General features: G+C 40.9%; 1 protein-coding gene across 2 annotated transcripts in view; it reads left to right on the top strand.

Annotated features, from left to right (window-relative positions):
* MERTK (MER proto-oncogene, tyrosine kinase) overlaps nucleotides 1-27,949 on the top strand; it is a 64,943-nt gene that overhangs the window by 22,811 nt on the left and 14,183 nt on the right. Inside the window, exons 7-10 of one of the 2 annotated variants that reach the window (XM_053458821.1) lie at nucleotides 1,243-1,329; nucleotides 6,946-7,061; nucleotides 19,362-19,545; nucleotides 20,046-20,197. In XM_053458821.1, coding sequence (XP_053314796.1) covers nucleotides 1,243-1,329; nucleotides 6,946-7,061; nucleotides 19,362-19,545; nucleotides 20,046-20,197 — 539 coding nt within the window. Of the gene's footprint in view, nucleotides 1-1,239; nucleotides 1,330-6,945; nucleotides 7,062-19,361; nucleotides 19,546-20,045; nucleotides 20,198-27,949 lie in introns of both variants that reach the window. The other variant, XM_053458819.1, reaches the window with a different exon arrangement.

Below are 27,949 nucleotides of genomic sequence, written 5' to 3'. Positions count from 1 at the left end.
CTTTAGTATATAGTGATGGGGTTATGCATTACCACCATATCTGTTCAGTAAATGGTATTTATTTAAACGTAATTTATTTATTAGTTAATAGTTTATTTTTCAGCTTTCTATTTTTTCCAGTTGACATACAGTTTACAAATTTGTGGACAAAATTATCTATTCTTGCCAGCATTATTTTTTTTGTGGGTCTCTTTGCATTTTTAAGTGTCGGGGCAGTGGAGGCTCCTCCATAGGAGCACATGGGCAATTGAACCTCCAAGCGCAAAAGGAAAAACAATAGCAAAATTCATCAAAAATCCATTTTAATCTAATTAAGATTAAAATGGATTTTTGATGAATTTTGCACATTTTTTTTCCTTTTGGGGTTTATGTGCCATGAAGCCTCCTGTCCCCTGATGTTATGGTTAATGGGGTCTTTAGGGTTAATTTAGGGGCAGTTATGGTTGATGGTGTCTTTAGGGTTAATTTAGGGAAATGTATTTTAACCTGTTCATTACGTCGTAAATCTACACTTCATTTTCAAAATGTATATATTGTGAACCGCCATTGGAATTACCCACCAGCCGCCACTGGGTGGGAAACCACTTTAATCTTTCACTAGACACACATAGCGTTTATTATGCATGTTCAAGATGTCACTGGGTACAGATCTCATTTTTCTCCATTCATTTAATTTTCTTTATCATCATACTATAAATGTACTGGGATGCCGGTTAGTTATGGGGCAGATTAACCCAAAAACCTGATCTCATTGTGTGCTCTTGTTGTCAGCGGGTCAGGTGGTTTAGACACTTGCTTGCATAAGAGATCATAAAAAGTGAAATTGCCTAATAGTGGTACATACCGGATCATTTACTATTAGTATAGGACTATATAAAGTATTTATCAGTATAGGACTATTTAAGTTATGACATAGTTCTGGAAAGCGGTAGTAAGAAGGTCCATGAACATTCATGTGGCAATGTCAATAAGATGTATTTCATTAGTGTTATGGTTTCATAATTGAAGAAAAAAAATTGTGCCTTTTTTGTTAACAACATGTTTACACAATCTCAATATATAAAAGCAAATAATTATTTAATTAAAATGAAATATAATCTCAATAAAATAATGGCTTATTCTTATTGACCAGCTGGTAGCAAAGAAAGATTACCACGTTAACATGTTTAAGTGCAAGGTTTTGATCCTCTAACAGAAAATCTACAATATATTTATTTATGTGTCTATTGATTTCTGTAGCAGGCCTGGATGAACCAGAAGTCTTCAGCTGTGAAGCACACAACAGTAAAGGGTTAACTGCATCTAATGAAGTGAAGATCAATATAAAAGGTATACAGATCATAGAATATTTTGTGAAACATAACCTGTGTTAACTGTGTTCTGTGAGCGGCTATGCTTTATACAACATAAATCTTTATCGTTCCAACAAGACGATTCAGAATTGTGAAAGTTTACTTATATGTTTACTAGGATTAAGGAGAGGACAAATCTCACAATGGGATCTGCCTTAGCGTGCTGTTATTATTCTAAGAGTTGTAGACTGCACCACTTTATTATAATCCTATTGATGCAGTAACACTAAACATCTTAAAGAGCGAATCTTGTTGGTTTAATAAGTAATATCAGGACTCGAGGACATCATTTGAGAATTTTGAGCATCTACCGTTATGTGCAAAAGAATTGAAGATTTCATTTTAAATAACATTCTTGTGAAGACTGCAAGCTCTAAGGCCCAGGGACCTATCTTCGCAATGAATGCATACTTCTTGTGCTCCAATCATAATGTCTATTGGACTTTACTTCTTCTACAACTGTGCTCGTTTTTCCACCCTTCCATTATTTTGTAAACTATAAAGCACTAAGTATATTTGGGCTATAGAAAAACACAATATACATGCAGTCTGACTTCTCTTCTGGGAGATACAATATGGTTGGTTTTTTGGATTGATAAAGAAAATGGTGATGATCTGATGTCGTGGTCTGTGGTTCTGTATATAATGAAGGCTGGAGAGATTAAGAGTTCTAATCCATTGTTCATTTCATTTATTAAAAGGATTTTATAGGGTTGTTTTAGAGGCTGAGACTATCTGCCGAGAATGTATTTGTCCATTTCTTGTGGATTTAGAGCAGGGAATGTTAAGCAGCTTCATTGCTGGATTTAGCAGTTTTACTGTCTGATACTAGCGGTACACGTTGTGTGATGTTCTAAGCTGTAATTAGCAATAACAAAAGCTGTACATGAGGATTTCTAGTTTAAGTTTGAATGTATCGCTTAAAACCAGTTAGAAATTTATAAAATCATTTTCTGTTTCAAGATTGAGCTTTTACAGTACATAATGTGTGTTGAAGTATATAGTGAAAGGGGCTTCACCGTTATAAAATGAACTTCATCAGCATTACCATAAAGACACCTCTGGTTATTTTTTGTGTAAGCAAAATATCACATGATTACCTGCAATGGCAAATTGATTAGAACAATGTTAAACAAGACCCAATTATCTTATATATATATACAGTTTGAAAACCCTGAGAAAAATATTTGTTCTTCATCATACTTTCCCTTTTAATTGAACTACCTCCTTTCTTGGTAACATTTGCTGTGTTGGGCTTGATGACGTCAATGAGGATTGTTTAGAATGCTTGGTGGCTGTTCAAGATTCAGCGAGTATCAAAGGCCATGTCAGGAAATGACCAGGAAGTGGTTAGCTACTTCACTTACTCTGTTCGAGAGGCTGAGTATCGAGCAATTTAACAAAACCTCTTTGGACATTGAACAATAAGTATTATTTCTATTTCTAGTACTATTTTTTGTTTAGCGATCATATTGCTCAATTTGGTTTCCAATAATACCACTGGAAGCTAATCCAAATGTCATCCATGCTTTCAGTACATAGCCATACCACCATTCAAGTCACCATTTTTTAATTAAGTACAGCGCCCGTGATCGCTTGAAAGAACGGCTGGAGAACTACAAGTCATCTTTGTCTGGTATAGATGTAAGCTTGGCTTCGTTGTGTGCAGACTCACTATGTTTAGCATCCAGACTTTATTGTTGTAGGTTCATTTTATATTTCTCCAGATAATAGAGCAGCTTGAGCATTGTAGTCTAGGGGCAACTATAATCCTAGTGCTTCCGGAAGTTAGCTAACTGAGGAACCATAAAAACGCAACGATTCCTAACGAATATCTTTATGGTTATAATTCTTGAAGAACAGTATGGATCTTTTGAAATCCTTGGCGCATTATATTTTTAATGCTATGTCATATAGAATGTTATAGGAACAGAATTTTCACCCAAAGACAATACGGTTGTGCATGTGTAGGAGTGGATTTTACTTCCACTTTTCATTACTGCAGAGAATCAGAACACACACAAAAATAGAATAAACCAAATTATTATGTATGTTTATTATTTATAAATTCCCATCATATTCTGAAGTGCCATACATATGTTTCACAGCAGAAATAAATACTGTACAGTGCAGTAATTCATCAATTAGTCAATTAATTAATTAAATAATAAATCTATTACACATGTGTATTATTTTTGCTTTTTCAACATTAATATGGCCCATTTTTCCTTTTAGGAAGTAATGAATCATTGTTTTCCTTCCTTTTCTAACTGCCTCATTCACTACATTCTTTAGGAAGTGATTAATACATTGTAGTCTGTATGTTTCATGCAAGCGTAGGGGTAATTGTTTCCTTGAAGACTTGTTGATTACACTAATCAGGTATACCGCTAGATTTCTTTCTCGCTGTATAAAATCTGTCCTGCTTTAACTTTATATTTGAGATTCTTAGCCTTACAAATTAAGTTAAAAATCAAGAATAAAAACGAGCTGATTTGCCTAGTTCTACATTTCCACAAAATGTTCTTGCATTGTAGAATAAATGTCTGATCGCTATGTCATGTTCTAGATAAGTGGGATTGGTAGGTCATTGAAATCAGGCACAAAATCGCGCTGCGGTCATAGACATTAGATATCGGCACTGCAATAAAGCACCGTATAGCTCTAAAAGCTGAGTACAATGTGCAGGATTACAGTGAATTACCAGCTGCCACGCATCGTTCTTCATTCATCCATTGGAATAGATGGAGAAACAAAGGGCCTCACTCAAATAGTGCCCCGGGCAAGAAGTCCTATTAATCCCCCGCACAAACATGCCATGCCTTTTTTCATATTCAGAATGCCGGTGTAGGCGTAGATCTCACGTGTGAATCCAAAATGCATTATGGAGGCTATCATTGCACTACTTTCAGGTACCCGGCAGACTTTTACTAATTGGAAGCATTTTCTGTAATGACTGCCCCCTTGTCCAGGGTACAGGATACTAATGATGACCTCATAAACCTCCAGAATTGCACCTTTTTACTTCTGCCACTCGATAAATAAAATGTAATGTAAAATAATGTCATGCTGGGATTAAGGTAATAGCCCTAACAAGGTTTATCTGCTCTGTTACCTTAATAGAAAACATAAAACTTTTCATTGAAAGACTGCTTTGTCTGTGTTACATTTGTTTTTAAGGTGGCTTTTTTCCCTCAACTTATTTACTATAACTCACAAAGTCTCTTTGAAGGGTCCAGTAAACAGCTGAGTAATGGGTTGTTAGTCTTGGAGTTCACAATTAATTAATAACTAGCTTAGTTATGGATTCTCCAAACATATTACGTAGGTAACTTACTCCCATTACTTAAGCCACCTCATTTAGGCTGTTAAATGACCGCCGCTTCTCCTTCAAACAGGGAAATAGGGGAAGGTACCCCTGAAAGAAGGTGTCTGGCTATCCTATTGCTTGTTCACAGCACTTGCGTCCGAGACAAAACTCTTCTTTGAATGTGCTGGCTTGTGGCAGAATGTTAATAGTTGGATAACTGATAGACCCATTAAAGTCTGGCTTGGTTTTTTGCGCTGGAAGACAGCCAGGCTAGAAAGGTGATCTGTGCTCAGAAACGTACAATGGAAAAAGCAGTGACTGGCATTGTTTATGCAGTTGGCTTAGCAGTTTAATAGGTTAAATTCCTTGGCATACATAAAGTGAGATAAATACATCTGTGTTCATGGTAACAAGCAAGTATATATACCTGATGAATATTAAAAAATAAATAAAATAAAAAATTCAAGCAAAATATTATTTTAATCCATGATTGACATCTTCATATTTATCAAATGAAGTTCCCAGATAAACCAGTTATCCAGTCAATCCCTCATATGTCCCTTGATCGGATAACTGATCCTCTTGATAAGCACCTATATATACGGTAGAATCAAAGTTCTTTGAAGGCTTTAGGTTGTAAAACATACTGGTTTGTCAGTATAGTCCGTCATTAAGTTCCTTGAGTTGGCCCTGAAGGGACAGAATTTTCTTGTCTGGACTAAGTTACTATTCCTTTTTTTTGGCCGTGCTAAGAGAGGATATTCTGATGCCTAATCTCTTTTGGCAGTCATTTTCTCTGCTGCATGGTTTTGGGCCCACCCAGAAAATAAATATGTATACTTTATACCATCTTTTCACATTTTAAATACATCACAGCGTTTTTGGCCCACAGTATATTTGGTAGCACAGAACCATTCTTGCTTGAAGCTGAAGACACCTAATATCAGTGTCCACTTCTTTATCGGCCAGTAGATGCCGATCTGAAAATGGAATCTGCGTTCTGCAACCCAAAGCCAAGAAAATAAAGCAGATTATTACGAAACGGACCAAGGTTGTGACGTCCATTCATTAATAATACATTTTTCTGCGGGTAGCATTTAGTATTGAAGCACTGCCCTCTCCTAGCTTTGAAGAGATCCAGTTGAGTATAAGATAAACGTCATTGTTTATCTTCAGGGTTCTTTTTGTGAACAAATTGTTGAGCTACAGTGTTTTGGATGTTCATCAGGCTTCCCCTTTTTTTCATTGAAATTATTTCTAAGATATGCATTCATAGAGTTGGCCTTTAATAAACCCCTACACTTTTTTGCATCATTGGTACATTGGGTTTAGTTGCCCGTCTTGTGGCATTCAGTGAGTTAAAGGCTACATCTGACATGAGACACTTGGCATGTTAAAGGAAAAAATATTGTGCAACATATGCCTTGATGGAAAACATTGAGCGAAATGTTGGTTCCTCTTTATGTCAAGTGATTGAATGTTCAGAAGGGATGACATGTCCTGGTGTTTATTTTGCCGTTTCTCGTGAATTGCTATGTGCAGTGAGCAATTGACTGTAATTGTGTTGGTTTATAAAGAAGTGACCTCCTTGCACAGAAATAGTCAGCCTCTGTAACATAAAAAAACTGGCTGAGCATTGTGAGAGTTTACAGAAAGTGTATGGTTGGGATTGCTAACCTTTACCCTGTACTAAAGTATAAAAAGTGGATGGCAGGGCTGAATTATTGCGTATTGGACCCAGTTATATAATGCATGTTACTGGATTGACAATCCAAATGATGCACTGGAATCACATGGCAGATGATCACATATAACTTTATTATAGTTTTTCATGTAAATGTTATTTAAATACAAACAAACTTAACATACCATTGGAGCAGCCATCTTGATTAAATTCCCCATGATTTGCATAATTACCCCCCCCAAGAGATTATCTCTTATCTTGCTATTGTTGCTGATTGTTTTAGGCAGCCTCTGTGAGGAGAAATGAGATAACTTTTGGATGTGGGTTTGCCACATCTTGCCACAGATATGAGGTGCACTTTGGACCTATAACTTAGAGCACATGAATTTAGTTATAAAAATATGGTTCTTACAAATTCCGGTGTCTCTGAATAGCAAATTATTGGTACTATTTAACTATATGACACCAGTGAGTCACCATGTAGCATCTTCTTGATTTACTGTTAAAGGGTTGATATTTTGATGAATGGCATCTTATAGGTATAGGTATAGGTATACTATACTTCAACAATTTCCATAACCTGATTTCTTTTCTCTTAGGTCTCCCTTCTCCTCCTGGTGCAATAAAGGCTTTAAATACAACGGCAAGTGGCATTTTGCTGTCCTGGGTTCCTGGGTTTGAAGGATATTCTGATTTGAGCCTCTGCAGCATACAGGTAAATGATACTGGATATAATATAATGATAATAGAGAAAACACTCTATTGCATTTTTAGTTTTGTTTACATTACCATTTATAAGCCATGTCAGCTCTGTGGTTGGCTGGCAGCAATTGGGACGAAGGGTTTCCATAAATATGGAAAGTGTTCTTCCCAAGACCTGACACCTTCAAATCTGTCCTCCATATAAACACTATGTGGACAAAAATATTGGGACACCTGACACCAAAAGGGATTTTTATGGCATCGCGTTCTAAAGACATAGACATTAATATGTAGTTACTACATACTTCTGGGAAGGCTTTCCACAGAATTTTGGAGTGTTTCTGTGAAAATTCTTGCCCATTGGTGTAATGGTCAGATGTCCCAATACTTTTGTCCATATTGTGTACATTTATATGTAACGGCAGGTCTAGCAATGTTGTTAAGGTAGTTCAACAGATAAATAAGTCTGCAAAAGCCATCCAACTGGGCTCTGTATTCCAGAAATTTATATGGGATCTAGTTGGTTTGTGAATGGATGTTGCCTTTAATCAGAGATAGATATGGAAAAAATGCCATTATGCAAGACATACGGCCCCCTCTCATTCTAGTTTACTGGGTAGGTAACGAGATAAGGTTTTATTTTATAGGTGTACATGCTTTTTACTGTTAATTATTTTGCTGCTCCAGATAACCGTGGATCTTGACTTGTTTTGTACTTATCAAAGTTGTGGTTCTAACCAGTTTAGTTTGAAATAGAATTTCAAATGAAACAAAAATATAATTTAATAGCCCAGAAATGAATCATTGTGTGCTTTTATCACTCAGTGGAGGAGTGTTTATATCTATAAAAGATACACAGACATCTGAAACTTTAGTGAACATTAAGCTTTTAGGGAGATTTAGAGATGCTTTTATAGAGTAATGTTTCAGTTAAAGAAAATACTTTAGATTCCATTTTTGGAATGGCTTATGCCAGAATAACCCTTAAACATCTTGATGAGTCTTATGCTGATATATATATATATATATATATATATATATATATATATGTGTGTGTGTGTATGAGACACTTAACGATCCACCTGAGGCTACATACGGAAATCTTGTAGGAATTAAAAAAAAAAAAAAAAAAAAAAAATTAAAAAAAGGAATTATAAGAAAAAAAAATAGCACGTACTAATGGTAGCACCTAAATATAATGATGAATGTACATTATTAAGCAAATGTCAATTGACAATTTGACACGCTTCTATATAAAGCAATAACTATATAAGCTATACTCTCTCTTTTTCACACACACACACACACACACACACACACACACACACACACACACACACACACACACACACACACACACACACACACACACACACACACACACACACACACACACACACACACACACACATATATATATACCGTATATATATTTGTATCGTAAATATAAACAACATATACTACTACATATAGTGCACCAAGAAATGTTTCCCCCATTCTACTAAAGTACCCTACCCAAAAAGTGGGTTATGTATGATATAAAAATGCTATTATTACAGAAATGGTCTTATCACCAAGGCAACCAGTGGAATATTCCCCTATCCCTGAAGACTTCTTTTGCTTATTAAGCACTTAGTGTGGCATGAGCATGGGATAGAATGATTGTATCGATAGAACGGATGGATAAGGGTGAAAATTAATTTATCATGGGAGAATTACTCCATGCGAGATATAACCCTGGTAAAAGCACCAAGGCTCTGGACAACTATTACTATCACCAATCTGCTAATTACCAAGCCTGCTATGTAAAGCCAGAAAGTTGCCCCATATAACCTTATTATGTAAACTTTGTTTCTTTAAACATTTCACCACCGCTCCCATACAGCTGCTACCAGGAAGCTGAAACGTCATTGCTGCTGGTAACTTCACATTTTGGGGGGGAAATCATGAGACTCTTGAAGTGGAAAATAAAGTTGCTCAGCAGTCATGCATTTGTTCTTTTGAATACCGTTAGAGAATTCTTCAACCAATTCATCAGCTCCTCTTATGCAGCACAATAGTTTTCTAGAGAAAAAATATGTATTTTAACAGGAGTAGAAATATTTGATGTCACTGTGGAAAATACCTTATGATGTGGACTGCTTTCATTTGATCTTTTGTTTCGGTTAAGTGCAGGAAGCAGGATAAAAAAAGTAATTTCCTGAACTCCCTCATAGTGATAGGAAAGGGTGTTGTCTTTACGATGGAATTTAAGTTTTAGTTATTACATTCTTGGGCGTATTACTTAGACCTATACTATAGCCACACTGACTTCACTGATGTACTTAATCTTCCTCAATATATCTTCCTTTTTCTACTAGATTCTAGGACGACACAGTGGACTTACATCTACTTTTTTTTTAAAAAATTAATATTTTAATATTTTTACATCAATCTATAGGAAAAAAGTAAATAGTTTTTCATTGGAGTGAAATGGGACCCAGGGGTGTTTAAATCAGGCGATTAGGTTATAAGAAGTAGACTTGGGCACCAGGGGGCTCTTCGTGTTCGTCTTCGTGCTCGTCTTCGGGGAAAAAAAAATCTTCGTATTCCGCGAATATTCGCCCGTTCCTGTCTTCTCTTCGGGCGAATATTCGCGGACATTCTTCGTGCTCGTTTAATCTTCGTTTTCCTCCTGGTTGCCTAGCAGGGGTTAATACGGGGTTAATAACACATCACAGCAGCAGCAGCTGCCGTGAAGGTACGTGTGTGCAGCTCTATTGGTCGTTTCGGCAGGGGGCTGGTCTGGCATCAACGAGTGAATTGCAGAACTGCAGAATGCACTTCATTCGTTGATGGCAGGCGAGCCCCCTGCCGAAACGACCAATAGAGTTGCACACACATACCGAGGTGTACTGTCCATAGATGTTTAATAAAAGAATAGGGAATATTTTACATTTTTAAATTGATTTTGGACCACTTTACATGCCTAACATTTGCTACCTATTTACAATGGCATACTTTGCAACAACCCAACTTACTTATTGGACAGGACTGGAAAATAGCAGGACTGTCCACCAAAATCTTGGGTGTGTTGGCAGGTATGCTGATGGAAAAATGTTGGACAAGAACTAAAAAATAGCTTAGGGTTAATGTACGGTTATGTTTAAGATTAGTAGCAGTGCACTGGTTTGGTTAAAGATGGATTATGTCTAAATAATAATAATTTAATTTTAATGTTTTTTTTTTTAAAAAAAAATAGGGGTTTATTTAAATGTATTTTAAAGTTAGATTTATTATTTAGTACTTGATTATATTTATTAAATGTTTATAGTAGCGTTACCTACCAAGCTATAACTACCTATGTGTATTTGCATTTTGCATACCTAGTTTAGCTAAATTAGATGGGACAGGACTGGAAAAAAGCAGGACTGTCCCTGAAAAAGTTGGGTCTGTTGGCAGGTATGTGGATGGAAAAATGTTATAGGGTGAAGTGTGAGTTATAGTGTTAATGTAATGCTATTAGTGAGTGAAGGCCAGGGCAAATAACAAGGAAAACGTCCTTGTGTTTTGTGCATTGTAAGTGTGTGTGTATGTGTGTTATGTGTGATGTCACTGTGTGTTATATGTGTTATATGTGTTATTGTGTGTGTTATGTTTGGTTGGTTGTGTATCAGAAGGAAAATAATGAAATGGAAAAGGAAATGGGAAAGGCAAATGAGTGGGCAATTGGCGACCCGCTCACCTGTTTCACCCCAGGGCAAAGCACCCAAACACTGTCAGTCTTAGACGTTTGGCAGCAGACTTCCAGAGCTCAGACACAAGGCCCTAGCGTAAGCTGGCCACTCCGGCGGAGGTAGCAGGCGTTGCCACACCGCAAACAGAGGCAGCCAGGGGGGAGAAACTGCCCTTACCATTAGGGACATTTTGGGCATGACTCTAGCCAGGAAGCGAACTGGCAGAGAAGAGATGCTGGCACCACCACCAGCAGCAGCATTGAAAAGGCGAATGAGTGGGCAATTGGCGACCCACTCACCTGTTTCACCCCAAGGCCAAACACCCAAACACTGTCAGTCTTAGACGTTTGGCAGCAGACTTCCAGAGCTCAGACACAAGGCCCTAGCGTAAGCTGGCCACTCCGGCGGAGGTAGCAGGCGTTGCCACACCGCAGACAGAGGCAGCCAGGGGGGAGAAACTGCCCTTACCATTAGGGACATTTGATTCATGACACTAGCCAGGAAGCGAACTGGCATCGAAGAGACACTGGCACCACCAGCAGCAGCAGCAGCAGCAGAATTGGGAAAGGCGAATGAGTGGGCAATTGGCGACCCACTCACCTGTTTCACCCCAGGGCAAAGCACCCAAACACTGTCAGTCTTAAACGTTTGGCAGCAGACTTCCAGAGCTCAGACACAAGGCCCTAGCGTAAGCTGGCCACTCCGGCGGAGGTAGCAGGCGTTGCCACACCGCAGACAGAGGCAGCCAGGGGGGAGAAACTGCCCTTACCATTAGGGACATTTGATTCATGACACTAGCCAGGAAGCGAACTGGCAGAGAAGAGACACTGGCACCACCACCAGCAGCAGCAGCAGAATTGGGAAAGGCGAATGAGTGGGCAATTGGCGACCCACTCACCTGTTTCACCCCAGGGCAAAGCACCCAAACACTGTCAGTCTTAGACGTTTGGCAGCAGACTTCCAGAGCTCAGACACAAGGCCCTAGCGTAAGCTGGCCACTCCGGCGGAGGTAGCAGGCGTTGCCACACCGCAGACAGAGGCAGCCAGGGGGGAGAAACTGCCCTTACAATTAGGGACATTTTGGGCATGACTCTAGCCAGGAAGCGAACTGGCAGAGAAGAGATGCTGGCACCACCACCACCACCACCAGCAGCATTGAAAAATTGGAAAGGCGAATGAGTGGGCAATTGGCGACCCACTCACCTGTTTCACCCCAGGGCAAAGCACCCAAACACTGTCAGTCTTAGACGTTTGGCAGCAGACTTCCAGAGCTCAGACACTAGGCCCTAGCGTAAGCTGGCCACTCCGGCGGAGGTAGCAGGCGTTGCCACACCGCAGACAGAGGCAGCCAGGGGGGAGAAACTGCCCTTACCATTAGGGACATTTGATTCATGACACTAGCCAGGAAGCGAACTGGCATCGAAGAGACACTGGCACCACCAGCAGCAGCAGCAGCAGCAGAATTGGGAAAGGCGAATGAGTGGGCAATTGGCGACCCACTCACCTGTTTCACCCCAGGGCAAAGCACCCAAACACTGTCAGTCTTAGACGTTTGGCAGCAGACTTCCAGAGCTCAGACACTAGGCCCTAGCGTAAGCTGGCCACTCCGGCGGAGGTAGCAGGCGTTGCCACACCGCAGACAGACGCAGCCAGAGGGGAGAAACTGCCCTTACCACTAGGGACATTTTGGGCATGACTCTAGCCAGGAAGCGAACTGGCAGAGAAGAGATGCTGGCACCACCACCAGCAGCAGCATTGAAAAGGCGAATGAGTGGGCAATTGGCGACCCACTCACCTGTTTCACCCCAGGGCAAAGCATCCAAACACTGTCAGTCCTTGGCGTTTGGGAGCGGACTTCCAGAGCTCAGACACAAGGCCCTAGCGTAAGCTGGCTACATTGGCGGAGGTAGCAGGCGTTGCCACACCGCAGCAAGTGCAACCAGGGGGGAGAAACTGCCCTTACCATAAGGGACAATTAAGGCATGACACTAGCCAGGAAGCGAACTGGCAGAGAAGAGATGCTGGCACCACCAGCAGCAGCAGCAGCAGCAGCAGCAGCATTGGAAAAGGCAAATGAGTGGGCAATTGACGACCCGCTCACCTGTTTCACCCCAGGGCAAAGCATCCAAAGACTGTCAGTCCTTGGCGTTTGGGAGCGGACTTCCAGAGCTCAGACACAAGGCCCTAGCGTAAGCTGGCTACATTGGCGGAGGTAGCAGGCGTTGCCACACCGCAGCAAGTGCAACCAGGGGGGAGAAACTACCCTCACCATCAGGGACATTCGAGGCATGACACTAGCCAGGAAGCGAACTGGCATTGAAGAGAGACACTGGCACCACCACCAGCAGCAGCAGAATTGGGAAAGGCGAATGAGTGGGCAATTGACGACCCGCTCACCTGTTTCACCCCAGGGCAAAGCATCCAAGCACTGTCAGTCCTTGGCGTTTGGGAGCAGACCTACAGAACTCAGACACAAGGCCCTAGCGTAAGCTGGCTACACCGGCGGAGGTAGCAGGCGTTGCCACACCGCAGCAAGTGCAACCAGGGGGGAGAAACTACCCTTACCATCAGGGACATTCGAGGCATGACACTAGCCAGGAAGCGAACTGGCATTGAAGAGAGACACTGGCACCACCACCAGCAGCAGCAGAATTGGGAAAGGCGAATGAGTGGGCAATTGACGACCCGCTCACCTGTTTCACCCCAGGGCAAAGCATCCAAGCACTGTCAGTCCTTGGCGTTTGGGAGCAGACCTACAGAACTCAGACACAAGGCCCTAGCATAAGCTAGCTACACCGGCGGAGGTAGCAGGCGTTGCCACACCGCAGCAAGTGCAACCAGGGGGGAGAAACTACCCTTTCCATTAGGGACATCTGAGGCATGATTTCAGCCAGGAAGCGAACTGGCAAAAGATACTGGCACCACCACCAGCAGCAGCGTTGGAAACGGAAAAAGGTGAATGAGTGGGCAATTGACGACCCACTCACCTGTTTCACCCCAGGGCAAAGCATCCAAAGACTGTCAGTCCTAGGCGTTTGGGAGCGGACTTACAGAGCTCAGACACTAGGCCCTAGCGTAAATTGGCTACACCAGCGGAGGTAGCAGGCATTGCCACACCGCAGCAAGTGCAACCAGGGGGAGAAACTACCTTAAACATTAGAGAGAAAAAATTTAACTTTCCAAGCTAAGAGCTGGGTAACCCAATTTGGGCAGATTGAATTTAAGAAAGGCAATCTGCTCCATCAGATGAGGTGCCATGCGTGAGCGCTGTGGACTCAGTATGTTTCCAGTCATAGAAAACACGCGCTCACTTTGAACAGTGGTTGGCGGACATGATAGAAGCTGCTGCGCAACCCATGAGAGTGCAGGCCACACACTCTTCTTTTCATCCCAGTAGCTAAGAGGATCAACATTAGGAGCAGAAGGAACTTCACAGAGGTAAAGTTTGACCATTTCAGCAGCACTACTCTCCTTTCTGCTGCTAGCTCTGTCAGATGGTCCAACTATACTGCCAAGTGCCTCTTCCCAAAACGCAGCTGCTCCACTCAGCTGTGTTGTGCTGCTTGTGGCACTGCTGCTGATGCTGCTGCTAGGGGTAGCAGACCACATCATCTCTTCCTCCTCCTGCACCTCACCCTCCTCGGACAGCATTCCCATTTTACGCTGCCAGTCACGCACCTTGTTGACCAATTGCTCCCGGTAGCTACTGAGAACATTGAATTTCAAAGCTAGCTTTCCCTTAATTCTTGGATCACAAAGGCACGCTAGCATCATTTCGGGACTCTCTTCCATTCGCTTGCGAAGGTGTACTTTTAGCAGATCCTTCAGCTTCCTGACTATGGCTGCTACGTCAGGATGTAGAGTGCCACCTTGAACAGCCTCACGGTTTCCAAGGAACACATCCATCTTGCTGCCTAGATGGGAGAACACTGGGATTACCTGGGCCAGACTGGCAGTGTTTGAGCTTAAATTTTCTGTGGCATCCCTGAATGGTTTAAGGACTGCCACTAGCTGGGCGATCACTGTCCAATCCTCCCTATTCAATGGAGAGGTAATCCCTATATTGTGCTCTGAGGCAAGATTATGGATTGCCCTCTGCTGCTCCAAAATCCTCTCTAGCATGTCTAACGTGGAGTTCCACCGTGTACTGACATCCTGACGTAGGCAGTGTACGGGAAGACCTGACCTCTCTTGCTCTTCCCTCAAAAGTTGGCTAGCCTTAACACTATGGTGAAAGTGCCCAGCGATCTTTCTGCAGCGGGACAGAACTACTGCTGCCACATTAGTTCCTTCTGACATTGCTGCCTTCACTACAAGATGGATGATGTGGGCTGCACAGCGCACACCAACAATATGACCATCTCGCAGCGCTTTCACCATATTGGCACCTCCGTCAGTTACCACAAAACCAACTTCAACATTGGTGCCCGCCTCTGCTCCCACCCAAAGGCTAAACATTTTCCTAATCGCATGCAGAATATTTTGGGAAGTGTGCTTTTCATCCATCACTTCTGCATGGAGAAGGAATGATCGGTAGCCTGCTGCAGCAACTTCCTTAGACACACCGGGCTGCCACCAGTGTGCTGTCAAAGAAAGAAAGGCATGCTGGGCGCTAGGTGCACTCCACAAATCTGTAGTGAAATGAACACACTGACCAGCAGCCTTGGAAAGCTCCTCTTTCACTGCTGCAACACAGGACCGATACAGCGAGGGGACAATGTTCCTGCTGAAAGTGGAACGTGACGGAACTGTGTATTGTGGAGCCACAGCCGCCATCAATTGTTTGAAAGGCTCCCCTTCAATCATGGAGAAGGATGCCCCTCCAACAGCAATGAACTGACCAATAAGTCGCGTTACTTTATTGGCCTGCTGTTTGGGCATCGTTCTCTTGGAGTGGAATGCCCCAAATTCTTCCAGGGTGGGCTGGGCATGCAGTGCTCCAACCTGCCTTGGTCTCTGGCTGCCAGCACTAGTTGCTGCTGCTGCTGCTGCTGCTATTGGCTCAGAAGAAGAAGCTGTTGGGGTTTTTCCACGGCCACCAGCTATGCTGCCTGCACTAAGTTTTACCTCTGCATCTTTCCCCAATAGCACAGCGTTGTGTTGAGTGCTGAGGTGATGCTTCATGCTAGCACTGGTAAAATGGCCAGACACTTTCCCTCTGCTTATTAGCTTCCCACAATGTTTGCACTTTCCATAGCGCCCTTCTTCAACATTTTCAAAGTGCTCCCAAATTGGGGCGCGCATAGCCTTGGAGTGTGCCTTGGGTGCTGCTCTTACTGCTCGGGGTGGATGAACAGAGGCAGAACTAGTGGTGGTGGGACTGGTGGTAACAGTACTGGCCATAGTGGGACTGCTAATTGCTTTAGATTTGCTAGGTTTTGCTGCTGCTGCTGGTGGTGGTGATGGTGATGATCGTAGCGGAGAAGGTGGAGGCTCAGGGGAAAATTGTGCACTAGTCATTTGGACACTGCTCCCTGAGGAATCTGATTCCTGACCACTCATCTCCTCTACTTCCTCTGGCTCATAGTCTAGCTCTTCATTAGCCAGATCGAATGGAATTCCTGCTAGGCTGGAGCTAAGACTGATATCGTCGTGAGACTCGTGACTAGTAGTAGTGCGAGCAGGAAGAATAGACTCTGCACTTGGCCTCTCAGTCTCAGGCTCCTCTGCTACCTCGCTAGGTGGAGTTCCACTATGTGTAGCCCTCTCTCTAACTGTCTTTACAAAAATTTTGTAAGGACTTGGTGGCTTGCTAGAGGTACTAGGAGGACATGGCGTGGCGGTACCAGTGGGAACAGTAGGCGCAGCACTAGTGGTGGTAGAGGCGGTAGAGGTGGGGGTGGTGGTGGTGGTTTTCCCTACAAAGGAATGAGATCGCTTTGGTTTGGGACCCCTCTGAGTCTTGCTGCTAATTTGGCTCTGCTTGGTACCTTGCATGCTGCTGGTGGATGGGGAAGATGCTGCTTGGGGCAAAAGGCACTTCTTTTTAGTCACTGGGCTGGTACTACTTGTGCTACCCTTTAACTTTGAACGTGCTTCTGGTGCTTTAGGCTTTCCGTAAAAAACCATAGAGCTTGTGGGCCTAGCCGCACTACTACTGCCTGCTTTTGGTGCCTTTCCTTTACTTGATGATCCTTCAAGCAATGCTTCCCCAAATGATAAGCGAGAGCTTGGCCTACTTGGCCGACTAGACTGACGCAAAGGCTGCATCTTAGAACTGGTGGTGGTGCTGGTGGTGGTGCTGGTGGTGGTGGTGGTAGATGGAGCTTGTCCCTCCTTAGTCCCAAAAGGAGGATCCATTTCAAATTTTGTGTTGTGTGTGTAGTGTAGTGTAGTGTAGTGTAGTGTAGTGTTTAAAAAACTATAAAAAAAAAATAAAAAAATAAAAATAAAAAAAAGGAAAAACGAATTAAAGACAAAAAAATTAGAGGAAGTTCTCTTCAGTGCTACTGCTTAAAAAGTAAAACTATGCACTACTGCACTGTGCTGTGTGCAATCTGCCAAAATCCTAAAGTTATTTAAATTATTAACTCAAGATTAACTATTTAATAACTAGCAGTATTTTATTTTTAATTTGAATTTACACGGGCCTAAGAGCTTAGCCTACTACTATGCTAGCCTAAAGCTATATTTCCTTACTATAAGTCTACCTCTAGGCAGACGCTCTCAAACCCACTAAGCTAAAGTGAGGTTAAATCAGATTCAGTATATGATTTATTAATTAATATTAAGTTATATAATATTAATAGATTAGAACTAATTTACTTATATATTATGTATTATAGATAGAAGAATATAGATTATGAATTAGAATTTAGAATTAGAATTACTTATATTATAGATTATGAATTAGAATATTATTATTTATAATATATTATAGATTAAGATTAAAGAAGATTAGAATTATTTTAGTACTACAGCTAGTAGCTTGAAGCTTTGCTTAGTACAGCTCGTCACAGTCAATTTTTCTTGAAAAGAATTAGAAATAAAATAAAATGTCACAGCAAAACAGTTATCTTCACTGCTTGCTGCACTCACTAGCCCAACAAGTTCACTTCACTGATGGACTGAGGTGAGCAAAACACTAAGGGTACTTTTAATAAAATTGAAATAAAATGTAAAATAAATGAGAAAATCTTTGCAAAACAGTTAACGTCACTGCTTGCTGATCAAAAAAAAACACAGCACTTATGCGGCTGCACTCACTAGCCCAACAAGTTCACTTCACTGATGGACTGAGGTGAGCAAAACAAATGAAATAAAATGAAAGATTAATTAAGAAAAATTGACTTGGTCTCTTACTGTTGCTAAAACAAAGCACAAACTATAGAGCTGCAGCACCAGTACTAATAAGATTAGCTGAACTATACGCTAGTAGTAATTAATTAATATTATTACTTTTATTTATAGCTAATTTAATTAACTATTAAGATAAGAAAGAATTAGAGAATTATTGATATTACTGATTTTAGATTAGACACTAGTAGATGTTCTGAATGTCTACAGTACACTCTACACTAGTATACTATTACTAACTATAACTGACAAATATATATATTTTATAATGAATTCAATTATTAATTATATTAATTAATATTACTGATTTTAAATTAGACACTAGTAGATGAATGTCTACAGTACACTCTACACTAGTATACTATAGTATATATATATATATGACTGACAAATATATATATATATATAATATTATAATGAACTATTAAATTATAGATTCTATTAAATTGTAATTTATAAATTCTATTTAATTTATTTAAGCAGGACAGGCAATAGGCACTAGTGCCAGCCCAGGGCAAGGGCACCCCAGTGCCACTGAGGCACTGGGTGCACTGTCAACTCAACAGCACTTACACTAAAGTTGATGACAAATTAATTTTAAAAAAATTAAATTAATCAAATTATTATTAAATATATTAATTAAGTAGCACTGAAGTGAGGATGAAGTACACAGTGAGAAATGGCAGGCTAAGGCTTACCAGTCTCACACAGAACAGAACAATCTCTCTCTGTAACGCTCAGATGCAGCACAGCAGTGTTGCCAAAGCAGTCACAGCGAAAAATGAATGGATCTCTCAGGCAAGCTCTGGTCTTATAAAGGCGCCTTCAGAATTCAAAAAACAGCAGCACAGGCATTGGACGAGACCCTTAGCGTTACGTCACAAGAGTGAGCTGATTGGACAGACGAGGATCAGCTCACTCCTGTTTGAAATTTTGGCGGTTGCGCGGCAAAAACGAAGACGATCACGAAGAATCTTCGATTCTTCGTGATTGTGAGTCTTCGTCTTCGCCTACGGTTTGCCGGCACTGTATTCTGTTCTACGTTCCTTCGGAACGAACAAAAAAACGGCCTCTTCGTGCTCGTTTTCATGTTCGCCCGAAGACGAATGCACAAGTCTCTGGGTTTGACGTGGAGTCTCAGGGTGAATTCTTGCAATCTAGGGGAGGACTTTACCTACTCTTCCATATAACAGTCTCTCTTTTGACATTCTACCCATATTCATGTTTCATTATTATTTTTATGATATCGTTCATATTTTCTGCATAGAAAGACCCATTAAATGCTTTTTTTTTTCTTGCAGGTGAAAGAAACACTACAGTGGAATGACAGTTTCATTATGATCTTCAATACATCCGTTCCTCCTTATGTATATCAGATCAGTCACCTGAAAGCATTCACCAATTATAATATTAGTGTTTCCTGCATGAATGAAGTAGGGTGGTCTTCAGCAAGTTCATCGACTTTGGCCAGTACAACAGAAGGAGGTGGGAACGAAATCACTGTAAATCAGCTGTAAACCAAACAAGAATAATGAATTATTTATTCAGGAAGACAACGTGGTGTCTATTAACTAAAGTACCTATAACATTTTAAAGTAACTTTGGCTACTTGTAGACAGTGATCCAGTTTCTGACCCTCACATCTATGAGCAGCATAGGAAAATACCAGTGAAGGCCCTGAACATGGTTGCTGGTGCCATTGCTGTTGGTAAAGTGGCAAGATTGATTTGCACTATTCATAATAGCAGAACAGTGAATGATCATTTTGTTGCTAAATAGGATGCAAGAACATCTAATATTTGTTATTGCCCACAACAGATGTGACTGTTTAATTATTACTACCTAATATAGTATATATATATATATATATATATATATATATATATATATATATATATATATATGTATATTACTACCTGATATGTATAAGAAATATTTCCATAATCCTTGTGCTGACCATGGACAATGCTGTACTTTATTCCCAGCTCCATCTTCTGTTCCTCAGAATGTCTCAGTGGTGTTGAATGACACTCTGTCACTGTTACATGTCTCGTGGCTCCAGCCTCCTGTCAATGAAACCAATGGCCTCCTACTGGGCTATAAAATAAAGAACCGATGGAAAATCTATGGAAGTCAGGTATGTTTTCGTTAATTGTCTGTTTTGTGTACGGTCTACATACCTGGGAACTTCATAGGGTAGGGTATCTGGACCTCTACCTGTTCTGGGGGAACACATTTGAATTAGAGATCAGGAAAAAACATCTAGGCTAAATTGTCTCCATGCTGAAATGACAACTCTCTTTAGCATAATGCATGTAAACTCATATAATTATCTCATTGTTGAAAGTTGCAAAGTCACCGAATTGCAAAAATTGTTGTTGTAGCTAATCAGTCACGGCACAAAGTTACAGGCAACTATTGCAAAATAGCTGGCTAAAATGGTATCATATTTTGTCTTTATTCCAGAATTCTTAGCTTATCAATGCTGATTAGATTTCAGTCTCCTTGACTTCATTTAAGCATGCATGCTGTTTCAATGCAAGATTAAAATACAATGTGAAAAATGGCACAAAAAATTGCAGTATTTAAAAACACATTTACACTTTGCTGCGGAATCATCTTCAGAGTTGAAACAATAGATTTCATTTAGTGTTTTCTTGACGTTACAAATAGTTTTCTCCTTATACCTGTGGGATTCGTACAGTGTGTCTTTTTGTGTTACTTTTGAGTAAAACTTGTTACATCGGTGACTTGTGACCAGATAAGAAAACGCTGACAGGTCACCCAGTGACATAGATTTGTGGCTGATGACTAAGTGATCTGTTTTCCGTTTTCTCTTCAGTATAGCAGACCTAGCATGTTTACTTCCCAACAAACTGTAAAAAGAGAAAGATGTGGTCAACCAGCAGAAATACCAGCTTTGCCACATCATTAGATGTTTTTGTGTTTTTTATTTATTGTCTGGTGCCCTAATTGTATTACACAACCTTTCTTTTTGTATCTTAAGGGAACAGTCACTAGAAATATATACTAATTATACTGTAAACTATACTCTCTCTAGCCTTTCTATGGCTTGCACACATACCTGGGAACTCCCTGGGTTTGACCTGGGGATTGCCAGGTGAGGCACCGCTTCTCTGGTTCTCCGGGTCAAGACCCGAGTCCTCTGGGTTGCGGGAGCGGGGTCAGAAGTTCCCAGATTACTTTTTTAATCCTGAACCCAGAAGCTGGGGATGAATGCATTGGAAGCATTAAGTAGTAAAAACCAGTCTGAACCAACCTTTTGCACACAGCCTTGAATATCCAGAAGCTTGCCACAAGGGCCCACTGGAGGAAGGAGCAGGTGGAGCAGGTTCTAGTTCAGGTTCTACCAGGTCTAGCCAGGCACCTAGACCAAGTCTACAAAGACCAAACTAGTGAAAGTGAACATGTGACCCAAATGCTTCTGTGCTGGTGTTAATATATATTAAAGGGACACGCTACCCAACATACGCACATTATAGCTGAGTGGTTCCTTTAAATTGATATTTGCCACCTCCCCACACTAATAGCCATGCAGAAAATGGGTTCAGCCAAACACATCACATGACGTGGTTTACTTACCGTGCCGGCCCGCTAAAAAAAGTCACAGCCGGTGGAAACGCTTTTCTGCCATTGATTGGGTTTGATACTTGAGTGTATATTAGTACAGTACTTTGTTAATTACCGTATTTGCTCGATTATAAGACGACCCTGATTATAAGACGACCCCCCAAAATCTGAATATTAACTTAGGAAAAAAAGAAAAAGCCTGAATATAAGACGACCCTAAAGGAAAAAAGTTTTACCAGTAAATGTTAATTCATGTAAACTATTTTTTTTAATAAAAGCTATGATTGAGAAAAATATTTTTTATTTCTTGTATTTTCCAACCTGTCCCCCAGTTACGCACATCTGCCCCCAGGCTTGCCACACCAATATGGCACTGTGGCCCATGATATGCCTTTTAACCCTCTATATGCCACTGTGCCCCATGGTATGCCTTTTGACCCCCTATGTGCCACTCTGCCTCCAGAAATGCCTTATACCCCTATATCCCATTCTGGCATTTAGGGGGTTAAAATGCATATTATGGGGCAGAGTGGCATATAGGGAGGTATAAGGCATTCCAGGAGGCAGAGTGGCATTAAGGGAGTTAAAAGGCATTATATAGAGCACTCTGCCTCCAGAAATGCCTTATACCCCTATATGCCACTCTGGCATTTAGGGGGTTAAAAGGCATATTATGGGGCAGAGTGGCATATAGGGAGGTATAAGGCATTTCAGGAGGCAGAGTGCACTATTAAATGCCCCCTTAACGCCACTCTGCCTCCTGAAATGCCTTATACCTCCCTATATGCCACTCTGTCCCATAATATGCCTTTTAACCCCCTAAGTGCCAGAGTGGCATATAGGGGTGTAAGGCATTCCAGAAATGCCCTACACACACACACACACACACACACACATACATACACACACACACACACACACATACATACACACACACACACACACACACACACACACACACACTTACTTACCGGTGCTTCCAATTTCCTGCTGCATTGCCGGGGCAGCGGGTTGACGTCTCATTCCGCGGCAGCCGGAAGGAGGTGGAGTTGGCAGCGGGGGTTTGTATGCGTCCGTCGCAAATACCTTCCCCGGCTGTCAGGGATCAGGAACTCTGGAACTCTGATCTCTGACAGTCGGGGAAGGTATTTGCGACGGACGCATACAAACCCCCGCTGCCAACTTCACCTCCGGAAGCACCAGTAAGTGTGTGTGTGGGGGGGGGGGCGACGATAGGAGGATCCAGGTCCCCTGCAGCGGTGCGGGGGATCTGGATCTTAGTCTCCTAATCAGACCTCTATTTGAGGTCTGATTAGAAGACGACCCCGATTATAAGACGAGGGGTATTTTTCAGAGCATTTGCTCTGAAAAAAACCTCGTCTTATAATCGAGCAAATACGGTATTCATAAAATATTGTTATACTCAAGTAGCATGTGGCTGGCATGTTCAGCTGCTGGACGCACACTGCACACGGATGAGTGTATGGCACTGTGTGGTATTTGTTCGATGTTCCAGATGGTCAGTCCAGGCCTGAATGTATTCATTGATATAATTTATTGCCGCTACTTGAACCATTATTTAATAGAAGCATAATAGAATATTCTGCCTGGACCTGTGTGTCATGTAGGACTTCTCAATTGCATGTCAGCTGTTCGCTGTTTGCCATTGTTATTTTGTAGAGTGGCTTTCTTTCTGAAATGTCAGCAGTGTTATTCCCTTTAATCCGATGTTCCCGCTTAGTCTGGTGACATTGCTTTATTTAAAAAATTAGGGTTTACTTCCTCCAAATCTGCATTCCTGCTCTAAATAGAATGGTTGATTCATATGCCACCAAAACTATAAACAATTTTAGTTTTGGGAAATGGTATACAAGGGCAAATGAGCTGATTTATTGCCAAAAGATCACTCTTATGTTATTTTGTAGAAATAGTAAAAAATCTCAGAACAAAGGCACCTTATATTTTTACATTATTAGATTTATTTTTCACTCTGTGCTATATTTATAAAATTTTTATTTAAAATTATCTTAAAATGTATGTGAGACAAATCCTCCTTAATGGTACTTTTTCAGCTCCCATCAGGCCTGCATATCCAGTAACTAGTGGTTGCGAAGACTACAATCCTAAAATAGCTAATAAACTTGAACCGCTGGCTTTTAACAATGTTGGTTCAATCGTTTTTGGCACGCTGTAAAGTTCAAACATGTACTGTTCATAATGGGGCCTTTGTTTTTTTCGATCTCGTTTGCTTCCCATACACACTAATTGCAAACAAGTTAAAAACAAAAATCCAGTGTACAGTAGAATATGTCCTACATTTCTTGTTCCAGATATTAATAAAAAGGGACTGCACCAGCAGCTATTATTATCTTTAATTTATATAGCGCCAATAATTTACGCAGCGCTTCTTACAATATATATATTCAAGGGGTATGACAAGACGAGAATTGACAGACTAAGACAAACTGATACATTAGGTGGAGAGAGCCCTGCTCGCAAGCTTACAATCTTGAGGGAATGGGGTGAGAGCAAACATAAGGCACAGAGAAGGGGTGAGAGGTAGTGTGGTGGTCGTATTAATGACAGGGAAGTTCTAGCAACTAAGATGGTCCACTTTTTTTTGAAGAAGTGGCTTTTGAGATTTTTCTTGAATGTTGGAGGGAGGGTAAATGCTGAAGGTTCGGTGGAATTAGGTTCCAGAGATACAGTGGTGTCGGCGGGGGCAGAGTTGGCCATGGCCCCAACTACATAACTACATCATGCTGTGCCCCCGTGTGTCCCCCAACTGAAACGCCATCTTTTTTTGTGCAGCCGTGATTGACGCGAGAGGGGCGACAAGCGGTTGCTTAGGAATTCGTTTTCAGCAGCCACTCGGCGCCCCTCACTCTCCTCCCCAAGTCTATGTCTTTGTCGCGGAGGAGAGTGAGACCTTGCGCTCCTACCGCAGGACTTCTACAAGATAAGTGAACTACAAAGGGGGAGAGGGTAGATAGTGAGAAGAGGGGGTAGATAGTGAGAAGAGGGGGTAGATGGTGAGTAAAGGGGGGAGGGGTAGATAGTGAGAAGAGGGGGCTAGATGGTGAGTAAAGGGGGGAGAGGGGGTAGATAGTGAGAAAAGGGGGAGGGGTAGTTTGGGGACAAAATTGACTCGCGCTGGGCTAAGTGGTTGCTTAGGAATTCGATTTCAGCAACCACTCGATGCCCCTGTGTCTTGGTCACGAAGGAGAGTGAGGCCTCACGCTCCTACCGCAGGACTTCTACAAGGTAAGTGAACTACAAAGGGGGAGAGGGGGATAGTGAGAAGGGGGGAGAGGATAGATAGTGAGAAGAGGAGGTAGATAGTGAGAAGAGGGGGTAGATAGTGAGAAAGGGGGAGTGGAAGTTTGGGGACAAAATTGACTCATGCTGGGCTGTTTGGGGACAAAGATGGCACGTCCTATGTGAGTATCAGGCTCCAGGGGTTTTTAATGCCCTGCACCTGTGCCTGATAGGAATCCCGGACTGGATCCTGCAGACTTCTAGCTGGAGATGCCACTGCAGAGATATGTGGCTTGTAGACATGAAAAGGAACTGGTGATAATTGAGGAGAAAAGCCTTAGCCCACGGGAAGAACCTAAAGATCGAGTAGGGAAGTATTTGTTTATGAGGGCAGAAATTTATGGAGGAGCAGTGTGAGACCTATAGTTGAAAACTAGGAATCTGATATTTGATGATAGATGAGACATTTGCTTCCTATTGTGGAAGAACTGTGTGAGAGGTACAGGGTAGAATATATGCTATATCTAAAGAGATAAAACTGCTTAAGGCTCCCATTCGTCTCTGGGTTTGACCCAAGACCCCAGGATAAAGTTCTGCTTCCCAATTCTCCAAGACGGTTTCTCCTTTCTCCAGGCAGGAGAGCAGTATTTAATTATGACCTTCCCGCTCTCCACTCACTAAAGGTTGTTGGGGTCTAGTCCAAAACAAATTGGAAAGAGGTATCAGTTGGTCTCTTTCAAATCCAAGTTTTTGCAATATATAACCATTGGTTCAAAAACGTCTAAATGGGTATTTAGATTAGATTTCTACCTGTGCACTAAAATACTCATCACTATAACTAGATACTTGTTTTCGTAAGCAATACATAGAACATGACAACTGTGTATCTGTTTTTGTATGGGTTTTTTTTTGTATTTTTATTCAGTTGTGCAAATTCCTGAAAATAAAAAATAAAGGAAAAAAATATTCTATTATATTTATTAAATACATTTTATTTATAAGCTGACATTAGTTTTTGCACAACCTTTTGCCTATACTATTGTTATAAAGAAAGTATTTTTACATTCTATTAGTTTATGCATGGTGAGCATTCCTTATTGCTGTTTATATTCTTAGTTTACATTAGTTAGTTGTGTGTGAAATGCTAACATTTATTTTTTGCACAGTTTGGTCACATGTAACTATAAAGTCCAAACAGAAAGTTTGCCAATTATTTATGACACCCCACGCAACCCCCCCTCCCCTCCCCTTCTCTAATACCATCACTTGTTTTAAGTTGTAACCTCTATCATGTTGATTAGTATTGCTTCAGACCTGATGAAGAGTGGATAACTCTCAAAAGCTTGTCTTTTAAATATTACGTTAGTCCAATAAAAAAGGTGTCACCGCGTACTCTGCAATACATTTTTTTACACTGTGTCTACTGGACTAATACGGCTAAAGCCATTTACATATATATATATATATATATGAATTTTAGCAGATCCAAAAGTTTTTTATTTATTCTTAGTGTTTGATATTACGGTGCGTGTTTATATTCCTTCACTGTATTAGCCTCTACCACTTCAGATAGGTGGCTGTATAATTTATCTACCACCCTCTGAGTAAAATACAACTACATTACACCTAAACCTCTGATCCTACAGTTTTAGACGATGGCCAAGAACATATTGACATTGACTTCTAATAGCAACTCGCCGTTAAATATGAATTATAGACACAAACAAGAGCTTTGCTAAATAGTGATTATTTGTCAAAATTTTACAGAAGATGGTGTGTTGACCATAACACTCTATATAAAGGGATATAAATTGTTAGTGTTGTTTCAGTAATCCAGTTCATAGACCAGGGTTTTTTTTAACTACGTAAAGTTAACACGTAGTTACTAGTGGTCATTAGTGGTGACAGACACTAATTAGATATCTAAACTATTCTACATCACAGTATCTATAACTTGCACCTTACGGAGCTTTCCTGTATCCTTTTCGCTCTATGACTAATTGCTCATTCATCGGACTGGTAGCGGAAGCTAATAAACTCATGCTAGCGTTAAGACGGAGTATATTACATGTATTTTCAGCTTGTTCTGCAGCTGGGCAGCTCAGCTGCTAATCTGACATATGACTCACAAGATGATTTCTTCTACTGCTTGCCTCCTAGTCTGAAAACCTGGACAGCAAGCGTTAAACGTTATCCTGTTATGTAAAAGTTTAGAAAGAACAATAACGAAACCGTTGCATATGTTTGCCAGCCAACACATTTCCAAGAGGATGATAGACTGGAAATGAGTTTCATAGAACTTCCAATTGGCAAACTGAAAACCACTTAGGGTTGTTTGCATGGATAATCTCCCGTTTGCTGCACTATGATTCATAATGCATGTAAAAAGAAGCACAGGTGCAGAAAAACATCCTAATATACTTGGCTTTGTAAAAAGGGCATGAAAAGTTTCCTTTCGATGTGAAAGAAAATGATGGAGGTTAAAATGGCCAAGGTTTGGGCATAGCAGATATGGCATATCTGCTCACCTCCTAGTGCTCACTACTAAAAAGAAATGTGACCTACCTTAGTACTACCAAATGGTGTATCTGACTCCTTAAAACAAAATTCAGTGAAATAATTTATCACTCAAGGATGTCTTGTAGACATTATATTCATTATGCATTATGATGTTAGGTTTCCTATTAAAAGATTATTGTTTTGAGAAAAAGACATGATGTAAAAGATAGAACTGAGTTACATTTCTTTGTGTAATGAGGATATTAGGTTTGTAGGTCTCGGACCTGGAATATAAAAATGACCCATTTGTTGTTTTTTTTGCCTTTTATTTCCTTTAATAAGCAATATATGCCCCGTATAAAGATATTCCTTAGCGGACTATGGAATTTACTATGAAAATGAAATTTAAATGGATGGTATCTGTTGCGCAATGAAAGCTATGATATTTTTTTTAGAAGAAGTGAAAGATATTTCAGCAGCTATCCAGCTGTTACAAGAGAATACAAAGTATTCATGTCGTTTAGCAGTTTCCATGCCTATC

The sequence above is a fragment of the Spea bombifrons genome, chromosome 3 (assembly GCF_027358695.1).
Source record: "Spea bombifrons isolate aSpeBom1 chromosome 3, aSpeBom1.2.pri, whole genome shotgun sequence".
In the NCBI taxonomy this organism is placed as follows: Eukaryota; Metazoa; Chordata; class Amphibia; order Anura; family Pelobatidae; genus Spea; species Spea bombifrons.
Note: the sequence above shows the minus strand (reverse complement) of the source record. Positions and strands in the feature narration are given on the sequence as shown.